Source organism: Rhinolophus hipposideros (assembly GCF_964194185.1).
Source record: "Rhinolophus hipposideros genome assembly, chromosome: 13".
In the NCBI taxonomy this organism is placed as follows: domain Eukaryota; kingdom Metazoa; phylum Chordata; class Mammalia; order Chiroptera; family Rhinolophidae; genus Rhinolophus; species Rhinolophus hipposideros.
In genome coordinates, this window is record NC_138059.1 from 23,627,679 (window position 1) to 23,654,603 (window position 26,925).

Here is a 26,925-nt window from a genome sequence, read left to right on the forward strand (position 1 = left end):
CGGGGAAACAAGGTAAAATGCCATAGGAACTTATCTCTTATTTATATCAATTAGCCTATGATAAAACTGTTTTCATTATATGTCATTTTACGTCAAGTCACAGAACCTTTTGACCGTGTTAAGTGAGGACTTACTGCAAATGTTTATTCCATAGGTTCAAAGTAATACTCTTTCTTATTGTAAATTCAATCAATAGAAACAATACACTGGTGATCAACCCAATGTTAACATTTGACAAATACATAGTTGGCTGTTCATGTTTCTTTATCAGAGGTTTCAAATTTAAATCAGATAGTTGTAGACCTTCTGAACAATCCCTCCTTTGCAGAGTTAAAAAAAGTCTCTATTTACAAATCAAAATCATCAGGCCCAGATCATCATACCTGTGTCCTGTGCTTGCAATTACAACCTTGTCTCCTGGTTTCCATGTTACTGCTTCTTGTAGAATCAAAGTTCTTTCCCCTGCCTGTGCAGTATGAGCTAAACGAGTCCAGATCACAGGAACAGGCAGACCTGGAGCCAATGCAAACCGAGTATTTCTTCAGATGTGTTTTCTCAGTTACTGAGAGCTTTATGCATTTAAATCTTTTCCTGGATTCAGTCAATTTGGGGAAGGCTCATTTTACCTTAGTATTTCACACATTTCTCAAAAAAGAAATGCTTGCTTTATAAAAGTAACAATGAAGTTTGTACTAATATGTGTCAGTATAAAGTTAAAAACATCCTTCGGCACCAATATACTCCATTTATGACAATCTTCTTTATACAAATGCAATATAAATGTGGTGTGTTACTATTGATAAAATGTCTTTGTTGAAAGGAATTGCTTAAACTGATAATCTAGAGACAAATGAAATGTGTAAATTTCTGAAAATTCCACTAGCAAATATATTTAACACAATGCAGGGCATGTATGATCATAATGGGTATCATGTTCATATATTCTAAATTTATAAGAGACGGATTATTGTAATATAGAAGATTTCAATATAAAAAGGAACACTCCATGCTTCTTTTAAATAAGTTACCCTGCTACTTCAAACATGATCAAAATCATTGTTATTTGCTGATAACTTTCCAGAATATAGTTATACAAAAGTACAACTATAAATTTATAGTTATATTTCAGAAAGAGCCCATTAACAATCAGTATGAACTGTGGTGAGCGCTAAATCAGGCAAACGGTGTTATAGGGGAACATGCAAAGGAGTAAAGGGAAGGATATAGAGAAGGCCCAGAAGGGCTTCTCCAAAAGAGACCTTGGTGGTCAGCCTTGACCCTGTGTAGGGCTGGCCTGGCCTGGTTTACATAAGGGGGAGAAGAGATAAAGAGGAATAAAGAGGGAATGTGTAAAGACAGAAGAAGCTTGGCAAGTTTTCATTTAGAGAAAGTTATCAGGAGGATTATCTCTGGTTTCCTGTCTAGTCTCTCCTCAACCAGGTCCCTGAGCCTTTTTTTGGCCCCCATACCATGCAGATCCAGGATTCCCTCACGCACGGCCAGCGTCTTGGCGCCATATACTGGGAGCTCAGGAGATCGAAGGTGCCCGTGCAAAGTAATGACTGCCTGGTGCTGAAATGGTGATGCTTCTGTCCCAATCTGCAAGGGGTCGCACAAGGATCGTTCAGAAAGTGAAAACTCAATATCCACAATTCTAATCATTCAAAAGGAATGTTTTCCTTTTGTCCCTTCTCTTTTGAGAATTGCTTGTTAACCTGTCAGTAGCTTTCTTCCAAAAGATCATCTAACTTTCTAGTCAGCCCAATACATTATGCCAGACCTTGGGAAAGTATACTGAGGACTTTAGCCACATCTCAGACTTAATTTTTTTTCTCCTCTATTTAAAATTCTGCTCTGTTGTAATACTATTATCTTCTCATTAAAAGCGCAAGAATACTCTGGATAACTTTTCTCCAGAAAGAGGATTTTATACTAACAGAGACCTATACAAAGATAAACTTGTGAGAGTTTGGTATGTTTAACTGTCCAGTTTACATACAGTGGTTTTAAAAGAAATGGTGAGAGGTCAGCAATAAATATATACATATATCAGGTTCTCTCGTATACCTGAAGAATGCCTCCATCTGTAATCAGAATATTTTCGGCCTGGAGTTCAATGTCAGCTTCATCAAATATTAGAGTTCCACCTGTGAGCCATACAATTTTGAAATACATCAGAAAGCAAATTAATATTGAAAGCTATTTATTCAATTACACATTAAAATTTAATTTCTTATTCCTATTTGCTATCACTATACATGTCACTTTAGCTCTTTGGCAACATAAAATATAACTTCAGACATGACCCAGGAAGTGATAGAAAATCAAATCCCAGGGGAGATTTTCTCTTGACTCTTGGTTATTTTAAATGCTATTAAATAGCTACATGAATTCTAGTTCTAGAAACACAGGCCCACAAAATATAAATTAAGAATGAAAACAATAAAAAAAGCATTTTTTATAGAGACCACTATAATGCCAACATTAACTCTGAACTTTTATCCACTAAGTTGCACTAGTAACAGCTTTAGCTTGGTTAGCATTATTAAAGAATGTACTGAGATACATTTTTATGAGACTAACATAAATTTGTGGACAGGGAAACTTGTCCAAAGGTCCAATAGTTAATAACTTCAAATTCTGAAGCATGGATATTATCCCAGAAGTTAAAACAAAAATAAAATACAAAAGTCTTTGAGCTGCTAACACCACATGGCAAAGTTTATACACTAAACCCCAAAGTATTTTGTGCTTGCCAATGATTATTTCTTTTACATGCAGTTGTAACAATCCCAATCATTTAGTTTTGTATAGTGAAAACAGAATATCAGGAAGCAGAGAGAACTCCAGGCAACAATGAAAGCAGGTTACAACAAATGCAACATATTCTGATATTTTCTATTCTATTTCATTAAATGATTCTGGTTGCAATACACTAAATAATTTCATACCACAAGTGAACTTTAAGACTTGACTTAAACAACTCAGTACAACACTCCATATTAAAAACATGATACAACTCTGGATGTTCATAATAGTGAGTTTTGATCAAATTAACTGTACAGAACTATTCCACAGGCAGAGTCTAATAAGCAGATTTTTGGGAATTTACCCTGAATAAGCAACATTTTCAGAATAGGGGTATTTTGATCCAGCAAAATGGTCTGTCCTTTTGTAATGACAACCAATGATCCTTCCTCTGGAGGAGATTTTCCTCCCCATGAGAAGTTGGAGGACCAAGTATCGACATATAAGAAGTCAGCATTATCCTGTAAAAGAACATGAGAAACTTTTAAATTCAGAGGTTTTACCAGAATTTTTCATTCAATTTCTCAAAAAAGAAGAAATCTCAAACAATAAACATTTTCATTAATAATGAAGAATAAACTACCTCAAATATGTTGACTTATTTCACGATAATGAAGTGAAAAACCCATTACCAATTAACCCACAATTAAATAATTAAAAATCCAAAGTAATAAAATGTTTAGTAATAAGCAAAAAAAACATGATCTACTTTAAATTTATTATAGTCACAGCTCAGTTATTTTTTGGAGACATTAACAAAGTAAAAAGCCCATTACCCATCACTTCACCTCCCATATGCTAGTTTTCCTATTGCTGTTCCTATTTCCTATTCTGCTGTTTCCTATTTCCTATTCCTATTCCTATACAGCAGCACTATTACCGGTGTGGCCATGCCAAGGCTTCCAATGGTGACATGCACTGGAGCCCACCCTGAAGGAGTGTGGGCATTTGTCACGCAGATGATATATGTCTTGTTGGAATACTCAACATTACATTTGGCTTCAGCTATGGTGACGAGAACATCCTGTATATTTTCACTGTGAAGAAAGAAGGGGAAAACATAACATGGATAATTTTTCTCAAATTTCTAGGTCACACTGTCACAATAATGCATATACATTATTGCAAAAATGAACTTACCCTATGATCCGTCAAAGTACAGATACACACTTTTTTCAGTAGTAAGACTTAAAAAACATTTGTTGAGAAAAAAGTAAACAGAAATTAAGAGGACAGGAAATATAACTGTACAAACTAGAAGGTCTTCCATTGTTGGAGAAAAAAAACCTGCCTGGGTTCAATTTATTGAGAGATTCTGTGATGGTCTCCAGACAGGCACCTTTGCAAGAGACTTTCAGGGATCATTTCGTCTATGTGACATTTTCACCACATTCCCAGACTTTAGAATTTAACCTCCATGTAAAAATGCCAAGTCCGAAGTAGTTATAAGTACTTGAGGAATTAAAATTGCCTCTAGGATTTAAATGATCTGGCATTTTGAACTCAGCCTGATCCAGTTGAAGAATAAGGAAGCAGTACATACACTTGAGCTAAATAAAGACGATATTTAGGAAAAAAGAATCTGGCCAGTAAAATGAATTGGACCTGATGCATGAAGTGATGTTTCATTTACTCAATGAAGCAGATCATGGCTGGAGATGAGATGTTGGGAAAACATAAGAAGGTGATTTATACTTGTGATGTTACTTACTAAAATTTGGGGCAAGTTATTTAACCTTTCTAGTCTTAGTCTCCCAACCATAAAATGGGATAAAATATCTACTAACGTAAGGTAAGAAGTTTCAGTGGGGTAGGAAGGTGCCTTGCACAAAGTAAGTACTCAATGAATGTTAGCTTACAAGTACTACGACGTGTCTGAAACCTGAAGTGTGACTTTTGAGCAGATGGCTATGTATCACATGACTGTCCTGGCATACGGAACGAGAAAGCAGGCATAATGGCTTGAGCCTGGAAATATGCACGGATGTATGGGCAGGTAAAGACAGTACCTGAAGCCGGATCCCCGGACAGTAAGTCTGGTGCCGCCTGCTGTACTGCCTCTCTTGGGAGATATTCCAGCGATGAGAGGAGTCAGTGACATGGTGTATGTAAAAGGAGTCGTGGCCTGTGACAAATCCTTCCCATTGACCACACTCACATCACAGGCTTGCTCGGGTCCCCTGTCTATGAGAACAGAAGGGAACTGAGTACAATTCTGCCATCGGTCCCTTATTCATTTACAAAACCCCCAAACATTTTCAATAGCATCTTCTGTTTCCCAAAGTCACTTTCACAGGCTATAGGTGAAATAATAAACATCTCTAGCAATAGCTAAAAACATCACAAGGTTCACGCACATTAGCAACAGGGAAAAAACCCTCAGACCCTCCCTGGGAGCCTCTTATTGTAGACAACTGTACAAACCTGCCTGTTTAGTTTTCCAGTCCTAGGGGAGCCAACATGGCAAATTAGAGCAGGAAGGAAGGAACGGCAGGCATTCTGACAACAGCAAGGAGAGACAGCTGAAAGCCAGGTAAGAGACAGGAAACTACAGAAACCCAATACAAAAACGTAAAAAGAGGAAGCAGAGCTAGTGCTAAGACAAGCATCCTAAAAACTTTGATAAATCTCAATAACATCGCTGCATTAAAAGAAAAAAAATCAGGATACAAACTCTGATGTTGAAATAAATAAGCCCAGACATAAAAATAATTACATTTTCTTCAATATTATTTGTATAGGAAGTCAGAGAAAGAAGCCAAAATGTTTAGAAAAGAACAAGAAATGTTCAAATTTTGACAATGTTTTTAGAAATGTTTGCACATACAACATTCTTTATTCATTGAAAATATTCCCTTTGGCTCTTCTTAATTTTGTTAGCTAATTAAAATTCGTTTTGTACCTAAAATACCAGATATATAAAATTGACAATAACCCACTGAATTAGGGTTAATGTCTCCATTTAATAAATGGAGAAACTGAAGCAGAGAGGAGTTAAGTTACCTAGCTAAGGTGACACAGGAAGTGGCAAAATATTTGGGCTCCTCAGAGGCCAGCTCTTAACTGCTTTGTAAAAATAAATGAATAATAGCAAATCACATAACATGTTTCAGGGACCATTCCATCCACTTTACATACATTAACTTATTAAACCTCCCAAGAATCCTATAAAGTAAGCCTATAAAGTAAAATAACATATTGATGTTATTCTCACTCTACAGATGAAGAAACTGAAACACAGGGAGGCTGAATCACTTGCCCAAAGACACAGCGTGGGTTTGACTCTTGGCAATGCACTACCAGAGTCCACACTCATGCCCATTACACTATCCTATCTTGAAGGCAAATCTAATACTCCAATAGGAACTAAAAATGTGTTCTCCATTTGGCATGCTTAATAAACTAAGAGGTATCAGTTTATGTAAACCTAAAACATGACAATTTATTATAAACAATTCCTTCTAACCCAAAGGTTATAAATCTTGAAACACATACAAACCTAGAGAAAAAAAAAAGATCCTGAGGAAATTGCTTAAAATCAGAATGGTTATAAAGGTTATTCAGTAGCTCCAAAGAACACAAAAACTTGACCAAAAAAGTCTAGACTATGATCTTTATAAAATGAACCATTTCTCAAAGGCTGCTCGCTGTTCTTTTTTCTGACAACTTACCATTATTAGGTGGAATTTTACATAATAGTGTTGTGCAATCAGATTTCAGCCTATCGACTACACATTCTGAGCCACACACTAATATAATGGAATTCTGTGGATTAAACCCAATGCCTGTCACAGTCATGGTCTGACCCCCTCCGAAGCTCCCTAGGGAAGACATAGAAAAGGGAAAAACAAAGCTAATTAAAAGAAAACCTCTTCTATGTATACATTTACCTTTATTTTAAAATCTGAAATAGAAGTGACATTAATGAAGATTCTTATAACTGAAACTATATTTACATTACAGTATAATATAGTATATTAATGCAATAGCATGTTTTTTGATTGCAGTGTTTTATCTTTTGAGTGTACGATCTTGATTGTAGTGTAGTCTTTGAGTATGTGTCACACCTGGTAATTTATTTAAACTACTTCTAGGAACTAAAATGTTATTTAAAAGAGATGTCATAAAGAGTTTCAGAGTAGTAAAAACATAAATGTAAAATTACTATTTTAATTAAGAGCACGTTATTTATACTTCCTTAAGATTTTGAACCACTAAAATAACTTTCAAATACAAAAAACAAAAAAAAAAATATGTAGACACAATTACAGGGCAGTGATTTCTAAACATGATTTAATTTTTTTTTTTCAGCCCCTGCTTCTCCACCCCCTCCTCAGGCTCCTATGAGCATGTTCCCCTATCCCTGCCTGTTCCACACTGGGGATGGCAGAATTTGCTCCCCATCTTCCCCTTCCTACCGTTGTCCTACCCCTCCCTTGAAAGCTTCTTCCCCACAGTGGTACTGGACAGCCTCTGTCCTGGGAGCTGGAACCATGAAAAGGAAGCTCAGACTCCTACACAGTATCTCTGTTGAAGACAACTTTTTATTATATGAATTATTGTTTTTTTCCTGGACCAAAATTTTTTTGTACTATCCCCTTATCGATGTCACCCAGTTTTAATAAAAGAACCTTCTAAAAAAAAAGTTTTTTCCCCACATATAACCTGGCCATTTTTAGTAGGGTTACATTTTAAATAAATTATATCACACTAAGAAATACAGCCATTAAACTGATATTTTAATATGACTAATTGATTCCCTTGCATCCTTATTTATTTGATGCCTAAACAAAAATATGTTTAATGTGTTAAGAGAACTACAAATTTTAGCAGTGCTTGAAGCATATTGTTTTATTTTATTTTTCCTCAATAAGGTGTTTACTGAAACAATATATTTATAAGTTCCTGTACACTTGTGACTACCTTGGCTTGGATGAATATTTTGAATGGTAAGTGGGTATTCAAATACAACTGTGGACACCGCAGAGCCCTTTGTCTTATGATGCATTGTAACAGGAAATGTGCCACCAGCATGCTCGCCGACAATGCACTGCAATTCACTCTCATTGACCATGGTTACATTACACTGAGCGTTATTTATCATCACCGTCACTTCCAAGACATCAATACCAAAATTAGATCCAGTGATCTGAATTTGGGTTCCTGGTGGACCTTAAAAAAAAAAAAGCAAACAATATAAATATATTTTAATTCCAGTATATTCACAGACGTTTAAAGACACACCTATCCATAAAATAATATCCAGTATTTTAAAACTAATATAAATGTTAACAAAACATGTTGTGTCATGTACATTTTGGCGATAGCATACGTTATAGTCTTTGGTATGTCAAGTGTAAAGTATGTCATCATGCATTATTTTCCAGCCCTTCTATTCATTCTACCGAGTTGTAAGTTAGTAATTCAGGCTAGTGGAGAAGAGCAGAGCAGAGAAGAGAGATCTAGAGTTGGAAGTCTGAATGTCTGAGCAGGAGGTGGCTGGTTGGAGTATATTTTAAGGCTGGGCTTACTATTTTTTGTTTTTGGCACTGTCCTGATTTTAGAACCTCTTTGAGGATGGGTTATTCTTAATTCAAATATTTTTAATATATATGATTTGATAAACAAATTATGATAGATAAATAAGGAATTAAAGACTTGTAGATAAATAGTGATGCTGAAGCCTTGAATAAATGTACACAGAACAAAGTATTTCAATCCCTCAGTTTCCTTCCTTCCTCATTCTGACAAAAATGCATTGAGGACATTAAACACATGAAATATTTCATAGGTCATCTAAATGACCTACATACCTAAATATTAAGTGAATAGATATTAAGCAACAAAACTTGTTACAAAAGTCACCAAGTAGTAGTTTGATATTAATTCTAATATTAATTGTAAAATAACCATACAACTGACCATAATAAATACACATTGTTATTTTGAAGACCAAAGATATTAATGAAATCTTTCATGTTAGAAATAATTTTAAATTATAAGCTAAAAATGTTTGGGGGAAGTCTTAAATTTTTAATATTGTCTGGCATTTCATCTTTCAAATGGAAGTGTTGCTTTAAGTATATAAATAAATAAATAAAACAGTATATAAATCAGTAAATAAAACAGCTATATAGTATATAAATCAGTAAGTATATAAATCAGTAAATAAAACAGCTCAGTTCTCACTTGTCTACATTTCTTATACCTTCAAATACATTGGTTTGAAAGAGACATTCAAAGAGAGAGATGGGACAGAAATGGCTCATGGAAATAAGGAACATATGCCAATATTTAGTTCATCATTTGCAATGACTACAAATATACAGGGAGAAAGTATGTCATTGCTATTGTTAATGTTTGCTTTTAAAAAAATTTCTAAATGAGAAAACTGGATGTATCAAAGAAAGTTTCAACAGCAAACTTCTTGAAAGCAGAGAATACGTCTTACCCAAATCTGGTAATGTAAACTAAAAAGGACTTTTTGTAAAGGCTAATACTTAATGAGTTCTTTATTAAAGGTACCATTCTAAGTTACATTATATGAATGAACTTTTCTAACTTTATGGGGTAAGTACCTGCATGTATAAAGAAACTGATATTTAAAAAATTATGCAAAGTTGCATCATTGGAAAGGAGTAGAACCAAGATTTGAAGCCAGGCATCAAGACCAGGTTCTCAACCATTTTACTGCAGCTGCCTCTCCAGAATTTATTACATAGATGACAAATATTCCAACAGCTTGAAGATGATCACAAATGTCATAACATAATGACAAAGGATCAAGAAGACATCTCAATCTATTCTTAGCTTAGAAATATGAGGCACGCCAAATAATTGAGTAAATCTTATAGTATTTTTCCATCTGAATGGGCCAATTACCTCTTTAAAAAGAATTCTGTTGTGTTGATAAGTGAAAAATCAATAGTAGTTTCATGGCAACAAGGTATTCCAAAATATGCTCAATGTTAGGAACGTCAACTACTTCTGAATTTTGACAGGTGTTTCTTGTGCCATATCAATTTGATGACATAAATTAATTACCAATATTTGTCCATAGATATCTAGCTATTTCTTCTTCATTTTGAAATTTAGGTCAAGTTAATTAATGGGGATTTTTGTTTCAGAACAGAAGCTGGTATTTGACTAAAAATTTTATCCCAAGAATTTACAAAAATAATCACAAAAGAGAGATTATACAGAACTCAAATCCCGTGTATTAACTGGGTTCACTGTGAACCCAGGTCTAAAAACACACCTTAATAATCATTTATAAACATTATTCCAATTCTATGCTAATACATATTACTGATGATGTGATGTCAAACAATAAAAGGCAGGTACCTGTATTTGGGACAATTCCTCTGAGAAAGGGAGTATCCTCCAAGGCATACGTAAATGACAGAGGTGGATAAGCAACTGCATTAACAAAGATCTCCATGTGGACCCTTCCAGCTGCCCTTGCTGGGGTGCGGCAGTAGACTTCACTGAAGTTGACAGAAATAATTTGACAAGGTTCATCCCCCACAGTGACTGTGGTGTTGCCTGGATAGAAACCATTTCCTGTGATCACCAAAGTAGTTCCACCACCGATGCTTCCAGAAACTGGTGTGACAGATGCGACGGCCGGGCTGCTAATCGTCAGGTTTCCCAGAGCCAACCCCTTAGTTCCCACCACAACCCTCAGAGGATGAAGTCCAGCCGGGAGGGGAGTCACAAGAACAGTGATGTTATTTTCATTAACATCTATTGCTCTGAACTGTTGGTTTCCAATGAAAACAGCAATGTCCTCCAAGATAGTGCCAAAACCTTCTCCTTCAATAAGAACTTCTGTGGCCCCCCTGATGGAGTTTGGGAAGATTCTTGTTAAGAAAGGAGTGATGCTTTCTAAGTACAAAAAGCTGCAGTTCCCTTGACACAGGGCAGGCACTCCATGTATTAGAAGATCTACACTCACAAGCTGTTGGGGAGCAGGAGACGTTTCACATTCAATGGTCGTATAATTCACAGATAGAACTCTACACGGAAAACGACCCATAAGGACTTCTACACCCGCAGAAGAGACTGCGAATCCAGAGCCGCTTATGGTCACTTTTGTCAGTCCTGTAGCGGATCCTGCATTTGGCAGCACCACGTTGATGTTTGGCAAAAGTACAAATCGCCTATCAAATTCATTGGACAGTGTGTTGATAGCAGTGCCCAAGTTGTAGACACTTAACGTGACAATTTCCCTGATGCCAACATCCATTGAGTTTTGAGGGTCAATATGACATACAACGGAATTGGTAGTACTTTCTTCTACAACACAGGGGTAGTTACCAATTGTAACCTGAAAGTAAAATGAACATGAAAACAGGTCAATACATTTCTCTAAATACAAACTTAAATTTTGTATTAACAGCAACTAAATTAAAATAATAATAATCATGTGCAAAGTTTTTATGCATAAAATGGATTTGGGGGACTGATTACAACATATCCTAGAATATTATTCTGCCATAAAAAATGAAGTACTGAATATAGTACAACATAGATGAACCTTGAAAACATTATACTTAGTGAATAAAGCCAGCACTTTATGTCCAGAAATGTCCAGAATAGGCAAATCCACAGAGACAGAAAGTAGACTAGTGGTTATTTAGGACAGGAAAGTATGGAGGGGTTGGGAGTAATGTCTAAGGGTTGTGGGGTTCCTTTTTGGGGTAATGAAATGTTCTAAAATTGTTTGTGGTGATGGATTCCCAATCTTGTGAATATACTAAATTTAAAGCTATGGATTCAACGCTATAGAATTGTGCACTTTAAATGAACAAATTGTATGGTATGTGAATTATAGCACAATAAAGCCGTTAGAAATTAAATTATGAGGTTATAGACAAGATATCTTGCTTTTATTGAATATGTAGAAGTAAAAAGGAGATCTTTATAGTCTTACCTTATTGGCACATGTGAGATTACTGAAGCCATGTCCAGTAATCGTTATCAATTCATTCACTGTCCCAGAAGATGGACTAATGTTGCTTATAGATGGTGAAGAACACCTTGAAAGCTCAAACAGAAATCTATCTGAATTTTTAACCTCGGTATCGTTCAGGCCACACAGGGGTTCTGTTGCTAGGCAGCCTGCCACAGAGCTTCCCAAGTGCAAATTCACAGGTCCTCCTTTAGACAAAAGAACTGCCTGTAAGTCATGGATAATATTCTAAAATAAGAGCTGTTTTCAGACTGCAGTACTCTATTTTGATGATGGTGGTTTATACTCTGGTAAACTTTTATTTTTTTTCTTCTTAAAGACTAGAAGGCCCCAGGCAGTGCAAACTTAAAAGAAAGGCCTGGACAAAGATGATACAGTAGAGAGTGGATATAAAATTAATTTTTCAACTTGTCGAAGGCCAGAGCCCATGTGGAAAATGAAACAATAACATCTCACATTTCAATAGATTTTCAGACACAAACGGAGTGTTAGAACTTTTCCACATTATATCTTATTTGAGGCAAACAAGGATACTAAGAGACTGGCAGGACAACATTAACATGATTTTTATAATAAATTCCAGCCTCAGAGTAGTCCAGACCTATTTGAGGCCATGTGGCTATTAAGAGACAGAAGCAGGGTTAGACCCAGTCATCCACCTCTTACTTGAGAAAAGTCACATATACTTGAGTCACCAGCGTAACGGGGTTTCCATCTTTAATTCTCTTACCCTGAACATATGTGGCTTCAGTGCCAGCCACAAACAGGTGCAGGGGAATGTGCCTGGTTTCAGCTGGTAAAACATTAATGACTCCTTGGAGAAAAATGGAGTGAGCCTCATCAACATACCCACTGCTATAATAATGAATTCCAGGTGAAGTAAATTGGTAAGAAAATGAACCTGCCATAAAATAAGATTGGACATATAATAAATATAAGCAATTAATGCATCTTTGAAAAGGAGTTTGAAATCATTCAAATTCACACAGTTGACAAGTTTCTGACTTTCATGCATGTGATATTTCAACAAAAAGTAGTAAGGAAGTGATTCACTGGCTATATCAGAGCTATTGGGTATAATGAAATCACATTCCAGGAAAACAAGATCCAGTGTTTATTTTTTAAGAAAACCACATCAAGTCTGGTATAACCAAATTTTAAAGAACAACTCAACATAAAATGAAAAATAAACAAATAATACTTAGTTTGTGTTTATGAATAAAAGCTCAAACTGCTACATGTGTAGACCAAAACAGACAGTCTAAAAGTCACTCTTTACACTGAGTTGTCCTAAGAGAAATAGTGATTTTACAACCGATTCCAATCAACAGAAGTTCATTACTTTCCACCAGACTGGTATGATTAAAACATATACTCCAGTGTTCTTTGTAGTTTGCTTGTTTTCATACGTTTTTTTCAACTGGTTGGTTATTCCAGAATGAATAAAAATATTTCTGGTATCGGAACTCATAACTAATGTATAAAACATCTTGCTACATTCACTTATAATAGTTTATAAATTTGTCAATTTTTACTATGGCAATAAAATGCCAACTAAACCATTTTGAATATTTGTATATATTATTTATGCAAATGTATTTCAAATCTAAACAAAATGTCTTTTTATTACATCTAGAAAAAAAGCAGCAGGATCCAAAACTCAACAAAGTGGAAACATACCTGATGCAGATTTTTCTCTTCCATTTGTAAATCCTTTGCCATCATAAATTACACTTCCAGGACTGGAGACAGAGAAAACTCTATATCCTATTCCCCTAAGAAATGGATGTGCTTGCCAATGCCATGTCACTGTGTTGCCCACAGATACATTTAATATTGATGGTGACCAGGCATAACCTAATCCATGTACTGGGAGCAAGAAGTGAGTCATAGTTTTAAAGAAAAAAGGAAAAGGAATGAAAATTCTTAATCATTATCTTTGAAAATTCTGCATGTTTACATAGCCTCTAGTGAAAGACTTTTTAAATAACACTGTAAAATTTTTACAATGCATAATTTGAACATATATCAAAGATAAACAGAAATAATGGAAAGTGAGATAATGAGAACCTAAGGAAAAAAAACTAAACCACAGAACTACAAAATTGATGATCAAGAGACAATCTTAAACATCAGAAAGTCAATGAAAAATTTGTTCAGAAATGTCACATGGAATATTTTTTAAAGCTGATTAATTCTTTAAACATAATTTTTTTCAGGCATAGAGGCATAAAAGAAATCTATATACTTCCAATTTGAATATTTATTTAGAAATTCACAACCAATGAGAAACCAAGGACGAGCTATACAGCACTAATAACAAATGGGAATTCCTGAATTTGGAAACTGTAAAGTCTAGCATTGTAGGCTCAAGTCTACACTACAAGTGACCCTCTATGTCAAGGGGATATTATTGACAAATTATAGAAAGAAATAACAATATATATTCTCTGTGTACTCTGAAGTATAAAATAAATAAAATCAGTTAATTACAAGATAAAGTGTTTCCATTATTTACAATCTATCGATGTTGGCTGATACCTGAATCTTCCCCATCGTTGGTAATCCTGAATACATTCCCGGTTGAATGAAGAATACATTTTATGACATTTACTGATGATGATGTCACATTGCAAGGGAAGGACCCTAGAAAGAATGAAGATGAAGAAAAAAACATTTTCTCAACTATATTTGTGAACTGTAGAAATGAAGTATAATTAATAAACAGTCAGCCCTACAAAATCTCCACGTTAGATAGTAGGATCTTTGGCACTTTTCTGATAATAATCCTGTTTGAGTCCTGATTATTTTTAGAACAGAGACCTTCCTCTTTTTGAGTGCTCTATATGCATTATATACACAATAACTATTGATTGAAATCAAAAGCAGTTATTTTGTTTACCATCTTAACCAAATACACTTAACCTTTTATACACTGATAGAAAGATACAGCTTCCATGATTAAGAATCTTTGTGTAATAACTCAGCATCTAAAACACATCCTTTAAGTTTTGAAACATGAAACAATCCTCCTGTGAGGAAGAAACTCTTACCTAAGAGCACGGTGTTCTCCGTTGGTATAGCGCTAAACCCGGAACCCATTATCGTGATTTCAGTGCCACCGTATAAGGAGCCTCTCTGTGGAAAAATTTTAGTCACTTCCAAAATATATTGTATAGAAGCATTTAACTTGTCTCTGCAAAAGAAAAATTAATAGATGTTTCAGTGAGCTTTCCATGGAGTCATGTTGCTGAACTTGATTCATTCAAGGAGAAGAAGTAATTGAATATTTAATTAGCCAGTACTTTCTCAAGCTAATCTGACAATTATCATGAACCTCAATTTGGTTGGATTGTACATAGATAATAATTTCTGCCTAACTATGAAAATTAGATTTTTGAAAATCCCATGGTAGAAGAATTTGCGATAAAAGATTTTAAAGTATTATAGGGAAAATATAGTTATGAGGAATGGCCAGTTGGCTCAGTTGGTTAGAGCACAGTACTCATAATACCAATGTCGCCAGTTTGATTCACTCATTGGCCAGTGGGCTGTGCCCTCCCCAACTAGATTGAAAACAAGGACTGGACTTGGAGCTGATGGGTCCTGGAAAACACACTGTTCCCTAATATTCCTCAATAAAAATTAAAAACAAATATATGGTTATGAGAACTGAGGTCACAAGAAATACATGAAATACTTTATAATATTTTATATATTCATTAGATTAAAACTTAAAGGAGGCATTATCTATAAAAGAGAACAGCAATCAAATTCTGTACATTTTATATGAGTACTGACAGTTTTGTGCAATTAATTTGAATTCGCCACCCTTTTTGTTGGAAACTTGTCCTGATCTCTTTTCCTACTAGTTCAATGAGAGGGTTTTCCACTTATTTTGCTTTATTACAAACAATGTGTCTGCTAAGAGGCCATCGAAAGGTACAATGCGTTTCTGACCTGACATTTAGAGTTCATTCCCACATCCCAGCTGTCACTATAACTTCAATGACTCTTTGTGTTAACTACTGTTTAACTTCCTCAGCATAACAAAATGGTATTTCTTGAACCACCTCCCCAAATATCCAGTTTTCTATGCTGTCAATTCTGCCCATTGTATCATACGCCAAAGCACAAACCAACAGCTTTTCTGGAACCCATGTGAGCTCTGCCCTGTGAATTTAAGAGAGGATGTAGCTCTGAGATTTATGTTTACTGTTGCTCATCTTTCCTCACAAGACTCTGCTGTAATCACTTCTCCTTTCACTCCAGCATCAGCTTTACTTGCTTTTTATTAATCCCTAAATTTCAATTTCCTCTTTTTCTATTCTACACCTGTAACGTCCTAACAGAACTAAAATTTTACCAGTTAACAAACAGCTTTGGGGAAGAAAATACTAACACTTACCTAAAGAAAAGTTGGAGTTGGAGGAGGTTTCTATATGAGTACATCCTCTCCTTCAGATGGCCAGCTCCCACTCAAAGGCTTAATTGTCACCTTTTAGGAGAACTCTTCTCTTTCCCTCAGGAAAATTAGTTCTCTCCGTTACATACTCTTACAGTATCTGGCACCTCTTCTTTGTAAACTTTTTCCCATTTATAATTAAATTATAGATGTAATAATCTGTTTGAAATCTCCCCCCCTAACAAAATTGTGGCATCACAAATGATGGGGGATATGTCCCTCTTATTTTCCACTATGAATCCAGCACTGAGCAAGTGCCTGTCCCCTACTATGTAAATATTTGCAGAACAAATGAAAATCATGTGACACATACATAAACCTTGTTGTGCCATCTTATATCCTAAACTGAATATTTGTCCCAAAACCAAGCATCTTATTGTACTTTATAAGATTTTCTCAGAACCTTTTGCAAAAGGATAGTAGAAAGGTGAAGAAAGCAACTGAATATAATAAAGTTAATAACTGTTTCTTCTCCTATCCTGTGCTATTAGTCCACGTGTTCAACAACTCCATCAATTCTATGTTCATTATCATACCTGGTTGATGCAAAACCCCAGTTTCTGACTTCTACATAGACATGATGTTTTCCAGGAGGCAACTTGGGTAAAAGGCATCTAATATCGGTGAAGTTCCAGTGAAGAACCTGGCAGGGTTTTCCTCCAACATACACTGCCACGCTTTGTGTGTGTTCAATTCCAAAGTTATAACCCTTAATTGTTAAATTAACTTCTCCTATTATTTAAAATTAAAAAAAGTTTTTACAAAAACGTTCAACTTATTATGCAGTGTGAAATTTTCATATTAAGTAAACCAATGTGTCTCTTAACTGCCACTGGATTTAGGAAATCCTAACACTTTCAGAGGCAAAAGAAAAATCAATGAAAGAGCTGACAGCTGCCACATGGAGATAAAATCCATGTTTAATTGTTTCACAGGGAAAAATGGCAAAGTACTTTTTTAAAAATATTTTTCTCCTATTGCACATGTTCAAAGTGAAATTATAATCTATGATTACATAAAAACAACTCATAACGGACTTTGCTTTAAGAAACAGAACTGCAGGAGAAACTATTTCAAAAGACTTTCTAGAAATTATACACACACACACACATACACATATATGTCAAATAACTGATATTATTGAAGAATTTCTTACCTAGTATTGTCCGTATTTTTGGATTAAAATCGGTTATGACTGGAGTCTGTAAACAATTATAACTATAAGCATCCTTGATTCTAGCTTGAAATCCATTGGTAGTAACTGAAATATCAACTGTACCCTCAATTCTCTGAAACAAGAAGAAGAAATAAAACTATTAGAAAATGTTAAATGCTGAGATATAGATAGCCAATGACAAAAAATAAACAGCATTATGCAAAATAAACTTTCAAATATGTTTTGTTTCTAAGTTATGAATCAGAATCAGTTTTCAGATTTTAGAAAGTCCTGGTTTCAAATGTAGGTTACATGTTTAAATTCTGTATCTAAAGGTGCGTGATACAGTGGTTTTGATCAATTTAATTCACATGTATGTTATTAGATTCCTGAGGACTCAGCAATGTCGTCAAGATGCTGTGGACAAGTGATTAACTGATAAAACATAAGATACAAAATGTTTTGACTTTTTGCTCAAATAGACTCATATATAATTTTCATTCTTTTTTACTGACAAATCACTTATCTTTAGCTGGCCTACTAAATTCCAGAATCCAAGACTTACACTTAGACTCCTAAAAAAAAATATTTGGTGCTTTCACTGATATAGCATTTCCCAATTAGGAAAATCACTTTTTACTCTACTATTTACTTAACACACACTGAGTATTTAACTTAATGATATAATTTAAAGTAAGATTTAATTTACTGTATCCTCCAGATTCTCATTTCCATCACTCATTCCAAAGCGTGCTCAAATTTACTTTTTCTATAGATTTCAACTGCATAATACCCCCCTTAGACTGCTACATTTTTTAAAAATGTTAGTGACTGGATTCATCATCCTTATGCACATAATAAGCAAACCAGACTCTTGATTTTAATTTAAGCACTAGTTTTTTTAAATACAGAATAACAATTGGTCCTAAAATGGAATATTCCACGGGGAACTTCACACTGTGTTTTGTTGTTTTTTGGTCAACAAACTGAAACTTTAATTTATAGTATATGTTCCCTTTTAAAAACTAAAAATGTCTAAATTTGCTTCCTTGAATTTCTTAGACTGTTTATTAGTACTAATTTATTTTCATCCTTTGATTTACCTGGTCAACTCCCATTCACCCTTTAAGCTCTGATAGGACATCAACTTTTCTACTTTCCTGTAAAATTCTTCTAACACCCTCTTCCCACGTATTTTATCTTTACTTTATAACAATTTCTATTATTTCAAATGGACCACACTCTTTACTATTGGCTTATGTGTCTGTCTTCTTTAATGATGTTAAGTATCTAGAATATGGAATAATATTTCATATTTTGATATTAGCAGATGTTGAAGAAATCATTGTTAAAGAGCATAACTGAAACTCTGTACTTCCTAGGTATATATGCCATTTGTTTAACCCTCTACTGAGATGTTCTTAAATTTATAAGATTTTAGACTTCGGAAAAAAAACACTAAAATCAGATGCCTTACTTTGGGTGTTCTGCAGGTTATCTTACTCACATCCCCATCGATAACATTGCAGGTTTCATTTCCAACTAATACCTTTGAATTTTCAGTAAAGCCAGATCCAATTAGAGTCAGAAGAGTACCACCTACATAAGGGGGAAAAAAACAAAACAACAACCCAACAACAACAGATGAACGATAACAAAAAGAATCTTTGGCAATAATCTAACTCATCATTCAAGAATTGTCTAATCATCCAAAAGATGGGTTGACAAAAAGATCAGTGACCAGACTCAAGATACATACAATCACACCATACACCCGAACCTGAGCTCTTAAGTTTGAAACCATAAAGGAGCTGGGCTGAGCAAATTAATGAAATAACAGATTTGTAACCAACATTGCCTTGGGACATTCCCAGCAGCAACTTTTATTTTCTAGAGGGCCTTCTTCATCCTAAAGAGAAATTATGCTGTTTCGATTTGTTCAACCATTCCATGGGTGGGACATGAAAGTGAATTTAAGACTCTTACCAAATCCCAAATTTTAATACCTCTAAGTAAAAGGAAAACTAAGAAAAAAAATCCCAACAAAATAAAGTAAAAACACAAAACATGCCAAAAAGTTCAAAACCAGAACAAAATTCAAAACTAAGCATGGTAAAACAAACAAAACAAAAAACATAAAGGAAATGAAACAGAACAGGCAAAATGTGTTATTTTCTTTTCATCTTCTTATTGGCCTTCCTTTCCTGGAACTTTCTCTGGGTCAAGTAGCTCCACTGAGACTGTGATTACAAATGGAGCAGCTGGTAAGCAGAATACTAACTAATAAATCTTATCTTGACATAATTGATGAGCTTATTATAGAAACATGTAATAATTGATGATATTAATTCAATAACCTAAGATGTAAATATAAGCAGTCACCCTGACTTGTGCTTCATAAGAAACAAAAGAATTAGCCAGCCACTTATCACTGTGCCTTCTAAAAGGGAAGTCTCCTTTGTTCTATATGAGGGAGATTTGGGTACCTCTCCTTTCACTCTGTTCTAGAAACAGTACAATGAAATGATGAAAATGTACGGAATTTTCTTTGTTTAGGGCAATTAAGTATTACCTGCTAGGCTCCCAGAAGCAGGCCAGATGTGTGAGATTTGACCCTGATAAATGAAGTAGAATACCTCATCTCCCACATTCCGTGCTAGTCCAACATCAGCTATGGACACAGAAACTGGGAAATGTCCAGCACTCCCATTCAGTATCTGGCACTTGATCTCATTTTCTTGTGATTAAAAAGAAGAAGAAGAAAACCATAAGCCAAATGTTGTTGTGAGACAAAATTACTGAAAGTGTATATCTGCCAATATAAATAGCGGCCTTCATTTTTATACCCCAAGAATTATATCTAAGGAAAACTACTCATACAATAATGGGAGAAAAATTTTTTATAAACTACCTGATGTTATGAATCAGACATTCCTGGGTAAAATAATAATGAAAGCAAAGTAAACAATTTGCTCCTGACTGCTGCTGTGGCAGAGTTACTGTAATAATAATAATAATAATAACGATAAATCCCAATTTGTAAGATCATTTACATCATAATTGTAAAAATTTTGATCCAATATATTGTTTATGTCACAAACTGAGTAAAACAGGTTTCATCAAGAAAGGTGACTGAAAACTAAATGAAAACACATTCTTCACCTCATTTAGAATAATATATGTGCACTAGTAATACAGATGCAAAATTGATTGTTAGATCTCAAGAATGCACAGATGATCTAAATTGAAAACAATTTGAATGATATGAAAGGAAATGGATTTGCTTATATAATTCCAACTTATTAAAATTAAGAAATACACCTAGGATTATGAAAAATAATTTTTAGAGAAATAAAAAATTATTGCCCTCTTTTCCATGAGCAGAAAAACGTGAATAATCTTTCAATTCTATGTTAATGGCAGAGGTTCTATTGGACTAGAAGTCAAGGAAGATGACCGTGTCCTCTTGCTGTATGACTAACGTGAGACTGTCAAAGCAAGGCAGAGTAGAATACCAGAGCAGCAATTTATATACTACTGTGGCCCAGAGACACACCAAAAAAGGGACGATTTCTTTTTTGTTTTTTATTTATTCCTATTTTATTTTTTCCAATTACAGTTGAAATTCAATATAATTTTATATAAGTTTTGGGTAGGAAAGATTTCATATAATCACTTTATGAAGGAAAAAAGAATAAAAATCAACTATCATGGGATAAAGACACTGTACAACAGAGAGAGAATTAGCAAATGTCTTACCCCTTTAATTTTTTGGTAACCAAAGTTTAAAAAGACATTTATCCGGAGCAGTTTGCCAATTTCATGATCCCACAGGGTACACTATAGAATAACAGAGCTCTTCCATTCCACTTTCTCTTAGAGAAGGACAATTAGACTCAATAATAACAAATTTTAAAAGGACCTACCATCCACAGAAAGAAGGGAGCAACCTATTGGTCCAACTGAAACTGAAATAGCTGAACTAGGAGAAAATCCAGAGCCTAATATGGTTAGAATTGTGCTTTCTTCATAGGACCCTGAAAATAACAAGTCGAAAAAGCAATGTTACAATAACAAAACATAGAATCTGCTGTTATGAAATCAGATATTTCTCAGAGAAAAACAAGCCTATCTTCTAAAACATAAATAATAAGCCTATAAGCAAGCAGAGAGAAAAAGATGTTTATTTAGCAATGGAATTTTTTTCCATTGAATAACACTATTGCTTCATATTTTGAATCTGTGTATTGATAGAGATTAGTGGAAAGAATTATCTGACTGAAAGCATGAAATGAGGTAAGGAAAGGAAAATTATTCTTACAACAATGAACTTAGAGAAACATCTCTATATGGTAACTTAGACTATTTCAGAATTGCCATCATTTATTAATGAGAAAAGGATAAACTGTAAACAAAGTATTATGGACACTTTCCATTTGAAATAAAATAAGATTTCTCTATATATGGTGATATCCATCCTAAAGTGTCTAGGATAGTCCTGGATTACACCTGCTGTCCACGCATCTTGTAATTAATGATTTTCCATTCGATTCTTAAAAGTGTCCAGATTTGATCAATAAATATGTTCACCCTACTTATACAATATCACACACAACAAAGATCACACATGGATTTAAACAACTAAAAATGAAAAACAAAACTCTAAAATTTTAGAAGAAAACATAACTATCTTGACTTTAAAATAGAAATTTCTTAAATAGATACAAAAAGCTATGGTTAATCATATAGGACAAGATACATAAATTAGAATAAATCAATTATTTAAATGTTTCCATGAACAAGATACTAAAACAAAACACAAGTGATATACTGGAAGAAGACATGTGCAAAGGTTTGGTAAACACTATACACAGTACACAGTTACAACTCGGTAGAAAAAAAAGATAATTTGATAAATGGATTAGGGATGTTAACAAGCAATTTGCAGAAAAATAATCTAAATGTCCAAGAAACACACAAGAAGACACTTATGTGCATTACTAATCAAGGAACAGACACATTAAAACAATAACGAGATAACGTCTTTTGCCCACCCATCAGATTGACCAAAAATTAGGAAGCTGATAATATCGCGTGCTGACAAAAAGTGGGGAATACGGTGCTCTCCTTCCTGCTGGAGGTACAGCTACATTGGAGAGCAATTTGGTCATCTAGTAAACTGAATACACATATACTCAATTATTACCCAGCAATTCCATGTCTGGGCATGTATCCTAAAGCTCTAGCATGTATGTAATAGATTTGTACAACAAAGCTCAGTCCAGTCTTACACGTAAAAACAAAAAACTGTAAACAGTCTTAATGTCCATCAATAGAAAAACAAATAAATTGGTATGTTCATAAAATATTTTAAAGTGACGAATTAGATATTTCTCAAATTGAATGCTCAACAATAAAAGATGCAAATGATATTTACACTGTAATATCTCATTCATAAAATTTAAAAAACTGGTACAATTACTGTTTGTGTTATATACAAAAGGTATTAAAAATGGCATGGAAGAATACACACAAAGTTAATTATTCTGATTTCCTTGGGGGAAGTTTGCAGGTGACTAGGACTAGAGATGGTGCTTATAGGGGCCTTCTGCAGTCCCTGTAATATTCTTTCTTAAACTGATGATTAGAAGTATGACAAATGTCAACAGCTATTAATTTTCAGTGAAGAGAATATGATTTTTTAATAGCATTATTTATATTTACCTTTTCATTGTTTTTAAATTTATCAAAATGTGGTAAAAAGTAATTCAGGTTAATTATTTTGAACAAGAAATAATTTTTTAGGCAGAGCATATAAAAGTGGAAATTCATTACACAACACAAAAAAGGATAAGGATCCCAAAGGACTATAACCAAATTAAAGTTCATCCAGTCCTTATTCTTGAAAGTGTCGACCCCATGTAACATGAATTATCCAAAAGTTAATATCATCACTGTAAAAACAAAAAAGTCTGAAGGATATATTCTTTCAACACAAAGATGTGCTATTCTTAAATTTCAAATTTCATTTTTTGCCATATAATTATACTTCAGTCATTTTAGGATTGTCAAAAGGAGCATTGAGGAAGACCAGATCAATAATGGAAGCAATGATATGACTCCAAGTGTGATTGTCACAGATGAAATTGGTAGTATTGACCTTATACTAAAAGGCAAAGGTTAAAAATGATTATAGACATCTACCTTAAAACACTAGGAAACATCTTATGCAGTTATCTTTAGTTACAATTTCTTTACTCTTAAAATCTTGGCAATTGTGTGACAATTGCCAAGGTTTCAGACACAAAGGAGTTCAGACACAAAGCATAATCACATTTTTTACGGCAATCACATAGCATGAAGACATGGTAATGTGTTACCCAGACTGAGTTCTTGGCAATAATTTCTCTGTCTTTTATTCTCAAATCTAGACCTAATTATTTTCTTTTACTCAACAGCAGCTGTCTCGTTACTAGCCTTTTAATACTAAATCTCCTAGAAGAAGTAGTCTTATGTGATGAAAGATCCAATTAATACCATAGGTAGTAGAGTTTAAGAAAAATGCCTCAACCTCAGAGTGAATTTTAGAGACTAATTCTAATGTGATGAAAGGAAAGAAGTAGAAGACCAGTGAGTTCAACTGCAAAGGTTTTCTTTGTTTGTTCTTCAAAAATAATGATTTTTCCATAGCTTTCTGATCTGACAGATTTTTTTTTCACTATGTAGAACTCTCTGCTTGCCTTAGTTGGTAACACCAGCATACAAAAAAATTATTATTGGAATTTACAGTTTTGCTAGTTGTCTTCTACCCCATAGTTAAAAAGCAGGAGGCTACCTTGAGAGGGGCTTATAGCCCTGATGAGGGGAGTAGTCATGGGATCCCATGTAAATCCACAATCACCTGAACATTTAGCGGGAATTCCATTGACATAGACTTCAACCTTCAAATAAGAAAACACAGAGATAGAGAATAGAGGTGAAGAGGTAGCATGGTTCAGGAGAATATGCATAGAGCGAATGATGGAATTTTGTTTATTTGTTTACAAAAGTTAGCCTATTCTAATTATACTTTTTCTGCTTTGATACTTCATTTATTCATTCATTCATTTGGCAAATGTGATCACTCTGTTTCAGGTACAACTGTAAATGTTAGAATGTAGGAATACAACATTAAACAAAACAGATGACATCCCATCTGCACCCAACTTATATTCTAGTGAGGGTGAGATGATAGTTGCATAGGACTATAAATAATAATAATAATACTAAAGTAAAAGCACATTATGCCCTGGTGCTGTTGAGTGCTATGAAGGAAAATAAAGGTGACTCTTGGGAAAGTCACCTAAACTCTTACACTCAAATTCCTCATCATTAAAGTAGTAACATTAAAAATTACTTCACAGTGTTACTGTGAAGAATAAATGAAAGAATATATTTTCAAATTCTAACAGACTGTAGTAGAACTTAAAAATCCATTCTTTCATCATAAGATAATTTTTCCAAAGGTCATAGAATGATATTATTGAGTTGAACAACTGTTAACGCAAATATTCACATGAAAATAAAGATGTAATTTCTCCTGTTTTACCAGGACTTTAATGTATTACAAACTAGTTATACATTTAAAATTATATCAAACATCATGAGGAAAGTTTTAAAAATACCTGTGGCTGTTGGGTGGGTGTACGAAGTAGGTCTCCAAGTATGCGCTGTCTGAATAAGCCACCTTCCTTTATCTTCATGACTGTCATATTAGCTTTTTCACCAATAATGTTGGAGTCATTAATCTATTTTTTAGACAAAATTATTTTACTAGGAAGGCTATAATGAATATGACCACACTAGTTTTTCTTCTTAAATTTATACGTGGTTAAAAGTGAATAAAAGATAAAGGATTTGGAAAAACAAACATTTTAATCACATTTCTTGGGAAAGGAGCCTCTTCAAAAATGAGTATAATCTACCCAAGAAAAAACAAAACCTAAAATTATTGCATTATATATAGTGCATCACCTACAACTTGAATTAAATGACTAAAATTAACCTGAATTTTTAGAATAAAATATACTTAAGGAAAATAAATTTATTAAATTTGATTTTCTCAAAATGTTCTAGGCTTTTTTCTGAATATGACCACTTTCCTAAATAAATGATTACTGACTAATTGAAAAATTGAGTCCTCTTTCCATCTGAGAGTCAACTTTTCCCCTTTAGCATTTTTCACTTCTGACTACCCTGGTTTTTCATCCACTTACAGAATTTCATTTTCTGCAAATGGTAAAAATGAAACCAAATCAAAGTGTACAACACTTTCCTTCCAACATCCCTCTGCCGATATGGTAGCCTTGTGATGTATACGGGGGCTAACAAACAAATAGGCATCAACCTGGGGGGGGCCACGTGTAATCCAAAGAGATGAGGAACACAAATGATGATGAAGCAGGGGAGACGAATCAGAAAAGAGAGAAGAGAGTGACGTGCAGACACCAGCAGATATACCAAGAGGAAGACCAGTCACTACAGCTGTCTCAGTTGTGGAATTTTCTAATTCTAATGCAGGCATGTGTTTTCTTAAAATAACCCCCCACACACATCTTTATGATATCCATATCGTCTATGTATGGTATTCTATGTTCATATACCTTTTTATACATTGTATTTTTTATACCTTTTATATATTGTATTCTGTGTTTATATACCTTTTTCTTTGGTCTCCTTTTTCCCCATAACCTCTTTTTAAAATTTTTTTCATAAATAGAGTTCTATTTTTTTTTCCACCTTATGTCATGGACATCTTTCCAGGTAAATATACGTGGATCTACATATGGCTACATGGCATTCACGCTAAGGTTATGTCATTTTAACAACCATTCTTCTATTGATGGGAAGTTAAGGTTCTAGGTTTTTGCTACTGCACATAATGCGGAAGTGACTACCTTTCTGCTTATATCATTTAAAACTTGTATTATTATTTCAGTCATAGAGAGTTATGTAGCTGAGATTGATGAACCATAAGGTATCTATAGATACTACTAAATTATCCTCTAAAAAGCGCATACTAATTTACTGTTGCCTCACACTCATATCTTGAAAATAGAGCATCATTTGTTTAATGTTTGACAATCTGAGCCCCTAGTCTGTTCTAGACTACTCGTCTTCACATACACTGGCCCTGACTCCTCTCTACTGGCCCCTTCCACACTCTGCCTAAGCAAAGGTAATTAGGTGAGAACTTAAGGGGTGACTCCCTTATGAACTTAAAAAGGTCATCTTTAAAACCACAAAAACATCCAAGGCCCCAGAGTACAGCTCTTGTGCACAGTGGTAAAATTCTAGACAGTGATTATGCTTGCTTTCCCCCACCCTTAAAGTATATCCAGATTGAGTTCTGAGACTGACCTTGCCTAGGCTCTTCCTGCCCCTATCAAGGGTCTTCTGACATATATTCCTAGACTTTTTCCAGAGGAGAAAAGGAATAAAGTACCAACAGCTCTTCTCCACGAGAGAGATCATCCGGTCAAC

General features: G+C 34.3%; 1 protein-coding gene across 1 annotated transcript in view; it reads right to left on the reverse strand.

The window, feature by feature from the left end:
* The window catches only part of PKHD1L1 (PKHD1 like 1), a 148,437-nt gene that overhangs the window by 64,120 nt on the left and 57,392 nt on the right, over nucleotides 1-26,925 (reverse strand). Inside the window, exons 26-46 of the mRNA XM_081071037.1 lie at nucleotides 25,068-25,190; nucleotides 24,239-24,344; nucleotides 21,330-21,440; nucleotides 19,976-20,140; nucleotides 18,881-19,002; nucleotides 17,404-17,536; nucleotides 16,784-16,979; nucleotides 14,836-14,978; nucleotides 14,324-14,428; nucleotides 13,463-13,651; nucleotides 12,513-12,683; nucleotides 11,744-11,970; nucleotides 10,153-11,137; nucleotides 7,732-7,980; nucleotides 6,480-6,629; nucleotides 4,818-4,992; nucleotides 3,689-3,845; nucleotides 3,113-3,269; nucleotides 2,068-2,147; nucleotides 1,470-1,599; nucleotides 384-513 (exon numbers count right to left, since the gene is read on the reverse strand). Coding sequence (XP_080927163.1) covers nucleotides 384-513; nucleotides 1,470-1,599; nucleotides 2,068-2,147; nucleotides 3,113-3,269; nucleotides 3,689-3,845; nucleotides 4,818-4,992; nucleotides 6,480-6,629; nucleotides 7,732-7,980; nucleotides 10,153-11,137; nucleotides 11,744-11,970; nucleotides 12,513-12,683; nucleotides 13,463-13,651; nucleotides 14,324-14,428; nucleotides 14,836-14,978; nucleotides 16,784-16,979; nucleotides 17,404-17,536; nucleotides 18,881-19,002; nucleotides 19,976-20,140; nucleotides 21,330-21,440; nucleotides 24,239-24,344; nucleotides 25,068-25,190 — 4,004 coding nt within the window. The remainder of the gene's footprint in view (nucleotides 1-383; nucleotides 514-1,469; nucleotides 1,600-2,067; nucleotides 2,148-3,112; nucleotides 3,270-3,688; nucleotides 3,846-4,817; nucleotides 4,993-6,479; nucleotides 6,630-7,731; nucleotides 7,981-10,152; nucleotides 11,138-11,743; nucleotides 11,971-12,512; nucleotides 12,684-13,462; nucleotides 13,652-14,323; nucleotides 14,429-14,835; nucleotides 14,979-16,783; nucleotides 16,980-17,403; nucleotides 17,537-18,880; nucleotides 19,003-19,975; nucleotides 20,141-21,329; nucleotides 21,441-24,238; nucleotides 24,345-25,067; nucleotides 25,191-26,925) is intronic.